The 17188-nt window shown below is 44.7% G+C and overlaps 1 protein-coding gene across 1 annotated transcript; it reads right to left on the bottom strand.

Moving 5' to 3' along the window:
• Positions 1-434: 434 nt before the first annotated feature.
• On the bottom strand, positions 435-16217 carry LOC112468709 (Down syndrome cell adhesion molecule-like protein Dscam2; the record flags this gene model as incomplete). The annotated part of the gene is made up of 16 exons (XM_025038003.1): positions 435-917; positions 1195-1285; positions 1407-1659; positions 2319-2605; positions 3432-3716; positions 4084-4512; positions 5041-5168; positions 5252-5387; positions 5766-6062; positions 6935-7231; positions 8161-8342; positions 9552-9706; positions 9923-10071; positions 13761-14062; positions 15059-15206; positions 16021-16217. Coding segments are annotated over 16 exons (3763 nt in total), but the record flags the coding sequence as incomplete, so codon positions are not given.
• Positions 16218-17188: the final 971 nt, after the last annotated feature.

Raw genomic sequence — 17188 nt, forward strand, 5'->3', positions numbered from 1 at the left:
TTATCTGTAACAAATTTTTTATTTAAACCTGCACACGGTTTTTTGTTGTTATAATCAATCACAACTTTTAGAAAAACATACCTGCGGTAACGAAATGTTAGTGAAGATCAACGACGATTATTTGCTACTTGATTGGACTGGAGCTAAATATATCGATGCAAGATTTGCAAGTAAGTATTGTTAATAAGTGTACAGAGGATTCCGGGACGAAGGTGCAGCCATTCTCTCCACTTTTTTTTTTTACAAAAATAAGTCTTTATTTGTAAACGAAGTCTTTGACAGAGTAGTCACTCCAAAAGACGAACATCCAGAGATCTAGATCCGTAGAGCGATGTTGGCGATCGCGTGTATCTCAATGGCGAGAAAAATCGTAACTTACTTCGACTTAATAACACTCATGCTTTGGCAATACTTCGCTTATTTAAATCTTTCGCTTTTTTTTTTGGCTTCTTTTAAATTCCATTTTGGTTTCGATATTTGATTAAAACACTTAAACGGTGATAGTGAAATCCTTGGGCGATTTGGAGAGCGAGCTGTTCGAGTGGAGGCCGCTCGGTCGTTTCCTGTGCAACTTGAGCTTCATGTCGATGTCGCACTCGGCCTCACTGGTCTCGTGAACGTCGGTGAAGCCGCTCGGTGGCTTCAATTCCAACGTAGACAGCTCGCTGCCCCAATCGTCGTCCCTCCGCATCATTCTGAACGTGCCCGCCGGCTCCTCCAGGAGGCAGAGCGACTCGACGGACTTCCTGATGCTCGGCGGCTCCTTCTCCAGTCTGTCGTAGGAACCAGGACGCACCGGACGACTCGGCGACGCTCCTCGCGAGCACGAATGCACTCCGGACTCCGATAGCTTCAGCACCGGTCGCAGTATACCGGGGATGCGACCGTCGATCGCGACGTCGATCGCGCCGCGGCTCCTGCGAAAATGTCGATTGCTGCTTAAGAAAGCTTTTTGCAAAAACTTACTCGAACAAGTCGTATCAAATTGTTTATGCAAATAAATTAATGTAACTGATAATACAGAGATGATAATGTATAAATATATCGAAAAGCTTTATTATCATAGCAATATGTAATTTAAAAGAGAAACGTGTCTAATCTTTCTAACGTATATTTTCCTCTCTTTTGCGATAATGCGGTAATAATAACGACTATAGTGTCTGTAATCTGGCTCGAACAGCTCGACGATCTTACCGTTGCTTTTCGAGCCTCGGGAAAGTCTTTCTCTCAGAAATTGGTGACGGCTCGGTTGATGTACTTGATTCGTGCGTGTGGTACAGCACATCTGGAAAAACGCACGCGAGACGTTGGCGCGAGAAGTGGGATTAGTGGTTGCGCGGTTGATTTACGTGATAGGCTGCGTTATTACACGCGGCCCGGACACAGAAAACTGAATACTAACTTACTATGATGAACCGGTCGCTGCACCAGGGCGAGCCGCTGCTCCCGCTGATTCGCGGAGTTCGGCCCAGGCGAGCGGGCCATTATCGACGTCGGCCCGGAATCGTCCAGATGATTCGACGACTCGGTGCGACTGCTGGTGCCGACCTCCGTGTCGCTGTCCGAGCCGAGCGTGTCGTACTCCTCCGACTCGGATTTGAACGATTTTGATTTGCGCCGCGCCCGACCACGTACTTTCGTGTACTGGTCCACATCGCACTGCAATCGATTCGCTGTATGGGATTTTTTTTTTGCGAGAGACACACGAGAAATGTTTTCGACACGCGACTCTCTTGCGAACGTTATTTGGAAAATATTCTTTCGTGAAACATGAGTCGGAGTAAGCATTACTCGTATTCGATCGCAAAATATTAACAAACGGAAGATAAATAGTTTTAATTTAAAAAAGTGGTTTTTACCGATACGCCTTATAGAATATCTTTCATTAATTTGTTATTGAAGAAATTTGTTCCTTTGCGGCACCGTTAATACTTTTTAACGATTTTTGCTTCATATTGCTTTTCGCATAAATATTTCGCACTGTAATTAAATTCGACCGCGTAATACTTATTAAATAACGTCGGCGATTCGAATTTAACATTCTCCACGCAATGCGAAACAATTTATGGTCCCTTTAAGTATTAATGCAAAGAAAGTAATTACTCCCATTGCATTATAACTTCGCTAACGAGATTACTTTTGATCGCGGTGACTTTATCCGAGGTAGACATCTGGACGTCGTAAGTTTCAGAAATCTTTTATCAGCTCGGACGTCACGATTTACGGGGGAGAGGGAGCGATATGTCAAAAGAATCGTAAGATGGATCGTAAGTGGCCGGCGCCGTAAACCGTCGGTTGTGTGAGAAAATAAAACGTACTTGAGCGCCCTGCAGCATCGTCTCGCTGCGTTCGTAGAAGAACGCCTGTCTCATAGGGTTCGCCGACAGATTTTCCTGCTCGGGCAGATTGAAGGTGGCATACGGATAAATGTCTTCCGAATACTCGGGTATTCGTTCCAGGGCGCTCACCTCGCGGCAGGGCGATTGCTGTCCCGGTTTCCTCACGGTGGCGTAGTATTGTTCCCTCTGTTCCATGTTGTGCTTGTTGTCCAGGGCCGCCTGCGTTTGCGAGTTCGGATCGTTCGCCCCGCCGGATCCGTCCGGATCTAGAAACGACCGCACTCGAGTTCGTTCGATTGCCATGCAGACACTCGATGATCAACAATTATAACGTGACCCAGATTATGTGTAATATGCGTGATACGATATAAAAAAAAAGAACTATAATACTCAATGTTCGTCGAATAAAAATCTATCGACGCGAAAAGAACTCACTTCTGAGATGTGTAAGAAAGTAAAAAAGTTAAAAGAGCAAGTACAGTTACCGCACGCACGTACGAGAAAAATATAAAATTCCATCGTCGTGTAGATTGAGCGTATCCTCCCGCGGTTTAAAATAAAGGCGCTCACGTAGCGTGTTGAAGATGATATCAAGAAACTGGTGGTAACTCGAATAAGGTACGAGCGAGCGTACCAGTATTTCTTGAATGATTTATGCACGGGGAGATGTTCTCGTTTCAGTAACCGACGTCTCTATCTGGAACGACGACCCGGCTATATGTAATTCGTTTATAAAGTTTTTAATTAAACCAAACGCTCGCGGTGGATATCGCGGACCGCGCTGTTGTTGACATTGTACCTGATATCGACGGTATAGTTGACGAAAAAAATAAAACATCCGCAGAGAGAGACTGTCCCCCACCTCCTTCCCTCCCTCCCTCCTGTTCCCAATTCGCGGCGGAACCGTTACAACGTGTACCAAGTGGAATTCGCGAGAATAAACGGCATCTGACAGATTTTGTTTTACAACGTTGGAAACAACCGTATCCCCGCAAAGCCGGGAGTCTGTGTGTGTGTTCGCACGCTGCTCGAGGCGTTTGCGACGCGAAATTGATAGAGCGGGCTTCGAGTATACCAGGCTCGGTCACTCACGTGTCTTGAGGCAAAAGCAGACTCCGGCGATCGCGAGCATGACAGCGAGAACGGAGATGACGCTGGGCGCCAAAACGTGGGCGTCGAGGTAGAGCGGAGTGGTCTCGCTCTCCTGCGGATGATCCTCGTGCAAACGGTTGTTTCCGTTCGGTGACAGCGTGCTGAACAGGTACTCAGCCTGGGTGGAACCGGCGTTGTTGTAAGCCGTCACGCGGAGCTCGTAGCTGGTGCCGCTCTCCAGATCGACGATTGGGAATTTCGACTGCGGCGGCACGTTATTGGACACTGCAACACGCGCCGGTCAAATCTGATTAATTATCGGCATATGCGAGAATATTGATAATTGATAGGCACTTAGAGCGATCCACGAGTGAATTTTTGAAATATTTTCTAGAACGTCAATATTTCCAAATTAATTCAAAATAATTGACGTTATATTACGCGAATGATTCTGCGATTGATTTATACATTGATATTGATACACGCGCGCGTAATAGGAAATAAATACGGTCGGCATTTCTCGCGAGACTTCCCGGATATTGATTTTCGAATTAATTCGGCGCGATCAACATCGCGCTCCTGGAGAGTTTATCGGGTCTCACTTCTTCGCTTCGTGACTTGAACTTTTCGTATAAGAGTTGTAGGTTCTTACCGAGCAGCCAATCCCCGGGCAGCCTCCTATATTCCACGACGAAGTAGGTCAACGGGCAGCCGCCGTCCTGCCAGGCCGCCAATTCCAGAATAACGAACGTCTGATTCGGCTTGACGAAGTGATGCTTGGGCGGCGGGACCGGCTTCGAGCCGTTGGTCTTCGCCAGCTGTATCTCGCTCGCGCTGCCGCTGCCGATCCGGTTGAAAGCCGCCAGGGTGAACTGGTACCGCGTGCCGCATTGCAAGCCCTCGAGGAGATGCGTGCTCTCGCGCCGGTCCAGCATCACCTCCTCCCATTCGGCGAATTCCCGACGATAAGCCAGGAGAAATCCCTTAATAGGCGCGCCACCGTTGTCGCCCTGCTTCCATTGTAGCTGGATCGCGTCGGTCGTCGTGCCGGTCGCCAGCAGAGTCGGCGACGTCGGCGGCACTACGTACGAAAGTTTACCAATTAGAACTTGGCGCTCTCTCGTGCGCCGCTCGAGAGACGGCGAAACACACACCGCCCGACATTCGCTCTCCCCGAGAGCGCCGAGATGCGCCACTCGCTCTCTCGTTCTCTCGCGCATGAATAAGAATTCGTATAGGAGTTATCCTCGAAGTGTAAGACTCGCTCTCGCGAGGCTGTGCGGAAATGCAGCCTGAGCCTCGGAGAGAACCTTCAATCGTGATTGCTTAATACATTTAATCGGAATTGCAATTCTGAAATTTGTTAAGTTAGATACACCACTTCTAAAACTCCGGCTGCATCCGTTGGAAAGTTTGTGATATAACGCCTTTCTATCAGAAAGATTTGAGAACGTAACTTTAAATTGTATTATCCTAGCGAGGCGAAGGGGCGTTATCTACTTCCGCGGAGACGGATTAAAATTTCGCGTACGCACAATGCATGCGCTTATCGCGAGAGGCGTGATTAGCGGCGCCGGGCGGTCTTAATGATTCCGCTTACGCGACCTACCCTGGATATGCAGCGTGTACGTAATTTCATCCGTGCCGAGCGAATTCTTCGCGTGACACGAATAATTGTCCTCGTGACTTCTCTGCACGTTTCTCAGAGTTAAGGTGTTGTCCGGGCCCACGTCGGATCTGGAAAAACTCGCCCCGTGAAATGTTACGTCTTATATCGTACGGTTTGAGCTACCACGCGTTTCCGTTTGCAGTTTACTTACTTTTGGTGCAGCTTCATGTCGGCACGTCGCCACTCGACGGTCGGCCGGGGATCGCCGACAACGAGGCAAGCCATATTAACGTCCACTCGCCACGGCACCACGATCGGCACACCGTACGATATTATTGCAGCTGGAACTAATTAAAGGACTCTCCCGTTACGAGTTTCCGTACGTGCCATTTACGCTCCGTAATATCTCCCGCAAATGTGGGTATTATCGAAAAGTCGCGAACACCGCGCTTACGTTCGTTATATCGATCCGGAGCGTGCTGCTTCAACGTCAAAGAGCAGTTTCGCCCTTTATGGAATATGGACCATCGGGGTTCCGCGAATCTGTATTCCCGCCGTGGGTATGCGCGTTTCAGCATCAGTTGTACAGTTTCCGCGGAACTCGACGAAAATGAAAAGTTATATCGGAGCGCTCGCGGAGGCATCCGATACGGTATAGAATTTTACGGCGCGGAGGCGAGGAATTTTTCAATAATCCCGAATCCCTTGAAGAGAGAACGTCTTACCGGTGCTGCTGGGCTGAAGTTTGATGACCGGCGTGCTGGAGCCCTGGCCGACCTTAGTCGAGGCCGTGACCCACGCCTCGTAGGTCTCGTGCGGCTTCAGGCCGGTCACCTCGTGATGTAGATTCTGCGCGGGCAGGGTACTCTTGGTGATCTTCACTTCCTGGCCCTTTTCTAACACGCGGATGTAGACGGTGTACTGGATGAGCTGGCCGTTCGGCCGTCGCGGCGGCAGCCAGGATATCACGACGGCGTTCTCGCCGCTGATCACCGCCTTCACGCGTTCCGGGGCGTCGGGAACTGTCGGCAGAGTTGTCAATCTTTGAACGTCGCCGATGACTTTGCGGAGAGAAGGTTCAGGGAAATGGACCGAGTTTACCGGATAGAATATGTATCGCGTAACATTTGCATTAGACACGAAGTTGAATTTAAACGAATCTCTCACTGGAGACCCTCAAATTAGAGTCTGGCCATAAAGCGATTTTGTCGAAATCTTGCGAGAGTGAAGGATATACATTCGCTACCTCCTTCTCTTTATAACCTAGTCTCTTATGATGCATGTTTATGACAGTCTACGCTGTAAAAGTGTCACAAAGTATTGCAGCAATAGATAGATAGCGAATAATAGCGATATTGTAGATAATGTAGATAGAGAACATTTTGACAAAATCGCTATTTGTGGCCAGACTCTAATTCTACGATTTTTAGATCTCTCACAAATTATGGATTTGTTTTTATTCCACTTAAGTTTGGAACTCTTCTCTATTTGAATAATTTGGGGAAATTTTATTTTCTAACCCGGGCGCCCGAAGGAAATTTACACCTCAGTATTGAAAAAATAAAGCTCCTAGTAATTTTAACGTTCTTTTCGTTTTTAGATATTTTTTTGTTTCTCCTTACTTTTTTCAGAAAATGTGGAGTAAATCTATATACATATTTTCCTCAAATACTAATGAATTATCAAACAATAAAAATATATATAATTAATAACAATAACTTAATTGGGGTGTAAAAATCACCACAGGTTCCGTCCACCATTTATGCAAAAAAAATTAGGTGCCTGTTCCCGAGTTTTATATATAAATATGTTTTTTTAAATAAACGCGTCGAAAATAAGCTGCGGATCGAATAACCAGTATTAAAGGGTAATCTGCACGCTGGTCGCTGTTTACCAGTTTCGCCGGTGGTGCAAGACACGGGACTGCTCGCGACGCCGTCCCCGGGTCTGGTGTATGCGAGCACCTGTACCGTGTAGTTGGTGTACGGGCTGAGGGTATGCAGGACCGTGCTGAGGGCATGACTGACTTTCGTCTCCCTGCTGGTCTGCGAGTCCGACGCGGCCTCGTACAGCAGCTTGTACCCCAGCACGACCCCGTGAACTTTGTCGGAAGGCGGCGGTTTCCAGGTCACCTGGATGTTCTGACCATTCAGTGCGGCGCAAGCTACATTCTGCGGTGGCGCACTTGGAACTATGTCAAATCGGTACCGTAAATCGCTGTAGCGCATTGCTTTCCTTTGACGTGTCGAAAAATGTGGTTTCGAGAGTTTATGTTATTGGTATACAGCTTACACCACACACACGCACACACACCCAGACTCGTATCAAACTCGCAGTGACTCATGAAATTGACCAAGTGTCTCGAAAGTTACAAGAGATTTGTTCAAAGGTTATTATTCCAGAAACATTATTTGTTTTCTTTTCACAATATATATAAAGCCGTTAGTTCAATTAATTAATATGATGACATAGTTAATTCAAGAATAATTATGAAATTTTTTTTACGTCTATTTATTTCTTTTGTTAGTTTTGTATGAAAGATTTAAAACCATTTGATCAATTTTGTGAGTAACCGAATATTTAAAACGCAATATGCAACACCAAAGTTGCAGGGAAGATGTGAAATTATAAAAGCATAAAAGAATCTCAATTGCAAAAACTGTGATTTAGACAAAAATGAAATGCAGTCTGGCAGAATTTACATAGTCACACGGTAAAACGAAAAAATTTGACGAAGAATTATTATTGTCAGTGTCGAATTTTGTGTAACAATTTACCGTTTGGGTCGCGTAAAAGCTCACTTCCATAACCCAATATCGTTACGCAAATGATTGCCGTTGTTCAACGCTATGCATTATATATCGTATTGAACGTTTGTACACCAATATGGTATATATGACAAACTTTAAATTATGATATTAATTTGTAATATGAAACTTGATCTCATCATTTGCAATTCTCAATTACATTTAGCTCGTAATCAAAATGCAAAGAGACTACCTCAAAGCGGCGCGCCGTAATTGCTTTGTTTAACGCGCGCGCGTCCAGATATTTTTTACAAAACACAAAATCCCGCTCGAAGTGCTCGATAAATGTGGAGGAAGGGGCTTTTCCACTCACCGTCCTCGAACGTGTGCGCCGTCACGGGATCGGATCCCGGGCCGTCTCCTTTGCTATTGAACGCCTTGACTACTACGCTATATTGGGTATATTTTCGTAGACCGGTTAGTCTATAATCGTGCGAGCCGTCCCCATTTCCTGTGATTCCTACTCGCGTCGTGTTCATCAATTGATCATCTCCTCTGAAATAAAGGCCGCGAGATCACGGTCCGTTGAAGCGAATAAGATAACGCGCGGGAGGGGCAACGAAGGCAATCGACAGCGGTGAAATCTGTGTCAACCACGCGAACACGAAGGGTGTGTCAAGAAGAGAAGACTACTAAATTGATTTGTAAATAATCGATTGTGAAAAGTTTCATTTTAAAAAGAGAAAGAGAGAAGATTCGTTCTTATAAATGTTAAATTACATAAAGACAAGTGTCTATTGTCCCTAGATGATAGCTGAACGACTTCAAAGTGACGAAGTTGACGGCGTAACAAATAGACAGTTACGCATTAAAATATATAAACCATCTTTTCTTCTCTTATAGATCCTATTGTTCGCAAGTTCAGTGCTGTCTAAGAACGGGAAATGCCTGGCACGAAAGTCGCTGTCGCCAAAGTTTACCGGAAATCGTCCTTATCGTCCGCATTTATTACGTTCCGCTGTCCGATTCGAGTATAATGGAGGAAGTAACAATCTCGAAATTCAATGGAATATAACTGCGGAGCGCGAACAAAAAGGTATTTTAAGAATTCATGGTACTTTCTGCCGCGCGACCGGACCGTCGAAGTATGATTCAGTTATTCTGGTATGAAATGTCATCGCGCAAACGTTATCATGCCTAATTCAAGAAGTTTCGTCGCGAGCGATTTTTGTCGCGTCAATTATACTTTTTTTCAGTGAAAGATATTTAAATTTGATTTCAGTAGAAAGAACAATTCTCGAAATCTGATTTTAGAAAGAATAAAGGTCTATCACAGAATATGTTTAAGTTAATTTTTCATACAAATTAAATTATGCTAGTAATATATGTCTCGGTATTTTTTTTTATCTCGACAGTTTCATCTATAATGAAAAATATATCCAAAACTGTCTGTCTCGCGAAAATAATACAGCGCGCGTTAAGATTATCACACACAGGTTCGTTCTATTTCTGAAAAACATCTCTCTCAATTCTTCAATTTTACCCACGAAGCATTTTTCTCGCAAAATCAATATTATCAGTACTGTCGAAGATATAACGCTTCGCGATTCAAACGACCCGGTTCGTACAAATTTACTGTTACGCGATATCTTGGCGCAAACGGAGGGGATCATCGCGATCATTGTTCGAAACTTCGGGCCGAAGTGATGGACGCTAAATGCTGCAAACTACCGTGGTTCAAGAGCGGTAAGCAGATAACGATACCCGAGATTGGTGTAGCCGATGGTGTATCCGAGTAGTTCGCCGTTCCACAGGGATCGATCCGGCGGTTGCCACGTGATCTTGAGCTGCTGCGGGCCCAGGGGCTCCACGGAGACGTGCCTGGGCGGTCCACCGGGCACTTCGCCGTCCGTTTGCACCTGTTTCGAAAATTTCGAGAGATCGCCCCCACGGCGCACGTGAAAAAAAAAAACAACCACAATCCGTCTGACGTTAAACGCAACACGTTAATGACTTCGTGATAATGTGAAAGTTTTTTTTCTTTTCTTTCTTTCGATCATGCTTTGTGTGTGTATGTGTGTGTGTGTGTTTTCTTTTTTTCTATTCTTTGTCTTTCGACAATGTTTGATACTGACATGAAGGATGTCGCTTGGCGCTGATGTTCCAAGATGATTTTCCGCAAGCACCCGAAAGTGGTAGGTAGTCGCGGGTTTTAGGGGCGATACCCGAGCGACCGTGTTGTCTCCGGCTACCAGCTTCTGCGTGTTGTGCTCATGCCACACGTCTTTCCAGCAAAAGGCAACAACGCTTAGAAGGATGCAGTGTACGAGTCTCTTAAAGCGTAATCGCGGGGCGAGTCTCGCGAGGCGAGAGATGGTGTATATATATCTTCTCCTCCCGAAAATCCGGACGGGCGCGATTAACTTGTACAACGCTCTCTGATCGATAAACCTATTTCGTTTCTCCCGTGGCGCGGCCCGTATAGTTTAACAGTTGCCCGCAAAGACGGATCGTATGTGATGAGTAAACGAATCGATCAAGCGAATGACATTTTAATGGAGGATGAGAGCCGTATAAACTCGTGCAAAGGGGTAGCTGGCAATAAATATCGGACCGTACGCGTATACACATACAGTCGGATATGCATGCCAACGCTCACAGTTGGAGAAATTAATTCGAAGCTCTATGTTACACACAAAACGGAAGCGCGCGATATCTCGGAGATGCGGATTATCTCTAGTTTTAATCTGTAATTTAGAGACGCGCAACTTTAGATCTAGCGCGAGAATACATGGACATTAAAATAATTCACTCGCGATACCGGGGCGCCGCGCCGGGATAATATACATGTATCTCGCGCGGAGTAAATAGTACGTGCGAACATTCGCGGGCGATATATTTATCATCGTTTGGTCGGTATCTCCTCGGAAATCTCGATCCTCGCGAGACTCGATTTTGGTAAGAGCGATAATAATTCTCGACGGTGCTTGCCTCACGAACATGTTTTATGCGCGTTAACACCACGACGCTTCCATGCCCCTTCGTGCGTTAAGTTCGATAATTTAACACCGGCGGGGAGACTCGAGTCGATTAGGCGTAAATGAGGACATCCAAAGTTAACGAGCGGCCAGGGCAAGGGGCGTTTCAAAGAGAAGTTTGTGGCATGAAAATAGGGCGAGTGAGAGTGGGGAAGGTGGCCCGGTAGTCGGGGGAGGGGGGAGGGGGGAGGGGGCGGGGGTGGGTTTGTAAAACAAAGACGCGAAAGGAGGAAGATTCGCAAACGACTTTAACAGAAAACTTCGTCTTAGCTGTCGTCGTCAACGAAAGCCGCCAACAACGCCCGGAGATGCCGGATGTGTGTGTATATGTTTCAGAAAATAAAGTGTGCTCTCTTTTATGTGTCTTCATAAAAAGAAACTTTGACAACGCACAATCGAATTAATAATTCTGATTTGCATGGTTGCAAAAGAAGGCTGTTGAAAGTGGGAGAAAGAAAAAGAGATACATACATGGAAGATATAAATAGACGTGAAACAAAGTCCGCCGAATCTATGAATTTATATGAATAAAATTAAGATATTTTCACATGCGGAGGAGAGATCAAAATATCCCCTGTGAAACGTCAGCAAATTTGGCCACGAGACGGAAACGGTTTAACAGTCCCGACGTCCCTTTTCGGTGAACGAATTGATCAATGAGAAACGTAAATCGCATTTCCTTGAAACACAAACGCGCGGAAGGGAACGTCAAAGAACGGAACCGCACTTGCGGCCGCGCGTATTACACGGGGTGCACGAATCGCGAACAAATTCGCGGCGCTATTATGTAGAATCAACTCGACGTGAATTTACAAGAGACACAGCGATGTAATTACCATTGCTCTTGACAGCCGCAGCTCATGCGACAGACTGCGCCGCGTTACGTTGCACGCGCGTGCATCTTGGAGCGACATTACAAAACAGCGCATTACGAGAGAAAATATCCAGTTTGTATTTGCCAGAGTTACCTCGTATAGAATGAAATGTTTTAATAAAATGCTAATTTACTTAGTATAAATAATAAATGCTAAGTACAACAACAAGCTAATATTAAATATAAACTGTGATATTAAAAATGCTCTTTGTTCACAGAAAACAAAATATATATTACGTCGGTAATTATATTAATATATCTGTTTTTTGTGTCCTTTTGTTACCATATGGCAAACGAGATATTTTTAAACGTATCCCCGTACAAGGTAAAATGTAATTCGTGATACCGAAATGGAAGTAATATACCTCAATTTATTTATAACGTTTTAAATTAATAATCAATTTCTAAAATATACAGCGCGATACGTTGTATCCGTCGGTGTTTCAGGAACTATCCGTACTCATTCCGCAACATTTTATATATTGAAAAATCGTTTTCCGCATGCGTTTTATTCCCTTCCGAAATTGCTGCTTCGACTGATTCGAAAATTAGAGAGTAAATACTCCGTCATAGACATTCACCAGGTAGATACACATTCCGCGATTGAGCTATTACTTACTAGTAAGAATACACATCGTGTTAATCGTGCTAATAGAATTTCAAACGTTTCGAACGTGCGTTTGTTTAAACATTAACATGACGGCGAGCTCGCCGATAGAACAGGAGAAACGGGCGGGTTCGGATAAAATAAGTCCAAAAATAAGTCCAAAATAAAGTAAACACCTAAAACTTCTAAACGAATACCAGCGGGAGACGTGGAGCAGCGTGGTGGGATAAATGATTAATGATTTTCCTCCCGGGGGCAAAAGCCACGGCGTTATTCGGCCGAATACGAATGAATATACTTTCGCCGAAGACATCGTAGTGTTAACTTAAACGTTACATGATATTCCGCGCCGAATGATAAAGAAATGCCAAGCGCATTGTGAACGCGCGCGGATACGTATAATGACGATGGATCGAGAATGTAATGGGGCGCAATAAACCGTACACCGTACATCGATATTCCTTCCTCTTTTTCCCCCCCTCTCTCTCTCTTTTTCGCTCTCTCGCTCTCTCTCTCTCTCTCTTCGAGCTATCATTCGAGCAAGCACAAAAAAATCTGGTTTTATTTTCACCAATATACGCGCTGCTATAACGCGATATTTACATCAGCCGTTGGGATTAATCGCGTATATACGTCCACAGTAAATAGAAAATTAAACAAACAGTTTTTAATCTCTTCCATATTTACGCGCATCCACACTTTAACTATTGATCGCGGGCTAGATCAGAAAACACAAATTAAAATTTAAATTTTTATTGTTGAATCTAAAATTTGCAAAGCGCAGGGCGGTCTCTCTCGGCGCATTCACCGTCACATCATCTGGAGGCGACGCGAGCGTTTCCTTGGGAATTATGCGATTTGCATGAGGTAATTTTATTTTTCCCTTCATTCACCGTTTTACATTCGCCGTTTGTAAATTGGGTGAAACGTGAATTAAATGAAAGTAGAAAACATTATCCGCACGCAAGCGTGTAACTTTGAAAGAAGTGCGACATTACTTGGCGTTCTCCATAGTATAAGCTTTTGTCATAACTGTCGAGTCGCAAGTTGGAGAAAATCCACGTAAAAATTTTTATACCCATTTGAAAGTTCAAGACCCCGAAGTACCTCCATTATTTTATCATAGTCAACATCGCGAGCTCTTGTGTTAAAACTATGTCCAATCTATTTCCAATCTTTATTTTTATTCGTCGTTTAATTGATTAGAATAAAGAAAATCAGATATCGAAAAAGTCAAATTTTAGGAACCGTGTTGCGAGTTGTATCTGAGCTGTGATATCGTGTGATACACGATATACATATGTGATGCGGTCAATGTGCCGAGGAATCGGCGTCGTTGGCCAGAAATGCAACGATCTATAACGAGATGCTCTCGGGCTTTCGATCGATAGTGAGCGAGGTTTCGCGCGCATACACCGAAAAAGGCAGACGAAAGGAGGAAGGAGAGTTTGTACCTTGCGCCTCCTTGTACTGCACGATGTAGTTGGTGATGGGCGAGCTGACGTGGCTCGCGTCCCGATCGGTCGCCGGCGAGGACCAGGCCAGCAGGATCGACCGGCTGCCCTGCTCGGCCACGTGGAGATTGCGTGGGAAGTCGGGCGGCTCCTGCACAAGCAGGTGGATCGTCGCCTTGTCACGACCGTACGCATTCGCGGCGACGCAGACGTAGTCGCCGCGGTCCATGTGGCTCGCCTGGACGATCCGCAGCTCGGTGGTGACGCGTCCCGACGCGTCCGCCGTATTGTCTACCGCGTACCTGGACAACCCGAGAGGAGCGGTCACGCGATTAATCGATAACCCCCGGCTGATCGGGCTGAGAAATTTCAGCTCGAAAGCTATATGTTTAAGATGAATTAATTACGATGGAGGAAAATCTGTTGATTATTCGGTATATTCTATCGCCGTAACGAAAATTTCGATAAATATTGGATAGCAAGATAATTTGATCATGTTGGTAAATATTAATTTTTATAAACTGAAATTAATCTCAGAATCTGCAGGTATATTATTTCATTACAAATTAATTCTTATTCCGCCATTAAAGCAGCGATTCCACATTGGCGAATTAAATGTATTTTCCAAGAATAGACTACTTTGCTTTAGCAGTCAATTAACGAGTTCGCGAACGAACACTTCTACAAACAAATTCGCTCGGTACAATTTTCCCGTTACTAACAAAAACAGGTTTTGAGGTAATATCACATAATTGGTTATAGGAGCAAAGTTTGGCTATTTTCGCGTCGAAATAGTAACAGCGATGGTTTACTGCGGCAATAAATTTTTTCCCCCTTATATGTATCTGTAATGGTTTAAAAATGGAATTTGCATGTTCTGTTATACATAAAATGCATTAACCTAAAATAATCTAAAACAATTATAGGCAGATTTGTAATATATGAAGGACCGATAATTTGAATAATTCAATTCAAATACAGGATATGTTTGTCGTACCTAAAATAAGCTGCAGTCGCTAATATGTAATATATAGTTTTAATATGAATTATCTCTGTTTTAATGTGCAAAGTGGAATTCCAAATATGTACGTACAATTGTTGGATACGGATTTCTCGCGTCCAAAGAGGATACCCATAAATAGCGAATTTAGTTTCGTTTTCGCTTTGAACGTTCTTGCGAATTAATGCACGATGATAGTGTAGCGTCAAAATGACGCTTGCGTCAAACGTGGTATATGCTGCATTTCAAATGCTGTGAGCTTTCACGCGAAAGACGCATAATTAATTCCGATACGAACCTAACGTCGTAATTAGGATCGATCTTGCTGTCACGAACACGCCAGCTAAGATCAAGAGGCGCGTCTCCCTCGGCTTCGCAGCGCAATATTACGCTTTCCCCTCGTCGCACTGATTCCTGCCGCGTCCTTACTGTCACCTGGGGGCCCGCTGCAGTGAGAATTTTTCATCAGAACGTTTTACACTCTCGGCACCCGCGGCGCGGCGCGGCGCGGCGCGGCGCCGCATAATGAACGTAAAATAAAGGACAAGACAATAAAAACAATTTTCGCTATAACTCGCGGATGTCCCTTTTTGTAATTACAAACGAGCAATTCAATTTTGTTTGCGTCGAAATCGCACGGCCAATCTACGGCACTTTGTTGAATGCGCGTTTATTTCGTAGCCAAGCGAAAAAAAGATCAATTATCGACGCATGATGCTATTCCGAATAACCGCGTGCGTTCGTACGCGCCTGTGTGTGTGTATCCCACTCACAGAGAGAGAGGATTTCATGCAGTGATGCGAAGCAATTATCCAGTGACGAATATTGTAGTAATGCTATTGAATTTCCGGCGGACATGCCGGTGTGTGTGTGTGTGTGTGTGTGTGCGAATTCAAATTAACAAATTTATTAAATTCATGACTGTTGCATTACATATCGCCGCCCGCGTAGTGAATATCGTGTAATAACAAATTAAATTCCTGCCGCCCTCTCCATTAAATCTCCAAAGATAATTTCAGAAAGAGACAGAGATAATTTCCTCTGACATCACCCGCGATTGATATTCTATGATACAACAATTCTTACTGCGTGAAACACTTTTAACGTAATTGTCCACGGCGATGAAGAAACCACCCGGGTTTCGATCACTCCGGATGATTTAAAACTACTCCCGCTCGAAATCCCGGATACCACCCGGGACACACCCGGGATCCGGGATCCAGACGACGACAGTAACTCTAGGTTGCGTGAATATTTTACCATGAACCGTTAGCCGAATGAGCTTGCTGAGGCCGGGCCCGATGCCGTTGCTCGCCTGGCATAGGTAGAATCCGGCGTGATCCCGCGATACCCGCGGGATCACCAAGGATCCGTTTCTGGCCACCCCGGCGCCCTCCGTGCCGTATCCCAGCTCTCTGTAGTCACCCGGAGTTTCACCTAAATGCGCAGGGATACATCTTTACGTTTCTTGCATAATGGACACGTCCACGGGAAATTATTACCCCCCCACGTTTTACGAGCCCTATCCGGATTCTGCTCGAATCCGCGTGGCAAGAAGGGCACAAATTAAAAGTCGTTATACATTTTATCGGTGGTGTTCTAGACTAATAAAAAACTAAAATTAAAAAAAAAAAACGGAATCAGATGTTTCGCGGACAAGGATTGCTTCGTGGACGTGGGATGGATAGCAAAATCTTATTCTTCGCGTAATTTCAAACTTTACTTTAACAGCGTTTCGACTTGGAGGCACCCTCAGCTACCAAGATGTTTAATTTTAAGAACTTTATATAAACTGCGAAAAAATAACGTTAAGTTTTGCCGAAGGAAAAATTATTTCTCAGTTCGCAGCGTGAAGTATCGCCTTGTTTACTCTCCATCACAAAACATCCTGTTGTATACGAATTTAAATGCCGAGAAATAACGCGGAAAGAAGTTCCTCAAGCACGCGCGAGACGTTCCGTAAACGCATCTCTGAATACATGAATGTTCAAATAATTTTAAAACGTAATTTTAAACGCGTTGGAAGCTAAATACTAGTATACGCGAGGCGCATGCCTGGGGGAACGCCTTTCCCTGTGTCGAACTTCATTCGCTTAAGGCCGGTTTTCACACGCAATGATTGGTGGCGCCAGGCCGCGCCAGTCGACTAATGCCAGTAAAAATGCAAGTGTAGACACTTGATGCAAACTGGCGCTAGTAATGTGGCGTTTACTGGCGGTTATTGGCCAAAGCATATAACCTCAAAATTTGAGGTTATATGGTTGTTGTCATTTACTGTGTGTTTAATAAATGTGAAATATTTTCCATAGTATACGCCAATCACTGTGTAAATACTTGTAAGTTTGCTAGTCGGTTCTGGCGCCAATGAATGCCAGTCAGTTGGCGCCACTAATCATTGCGTGTGAAAACCGGCCTTTATTCTGGTCCT

This window comes from Temnothorax curvispinosus, unplaced genomic scaffold, assembly GCF_003070985.1.
Source record: "Temnothorax curvispinosus isolate PA1 unplaced genomic scaffold, ASM307098v1 QBEX01001924.1, whole genome shotgun sequence".
NCBI lineage: Eukaryota > Metazoa > Arthropoda > Insecta > Hymenoptera > Formicidae > Temnothorax > Temnothorax curvispinosus.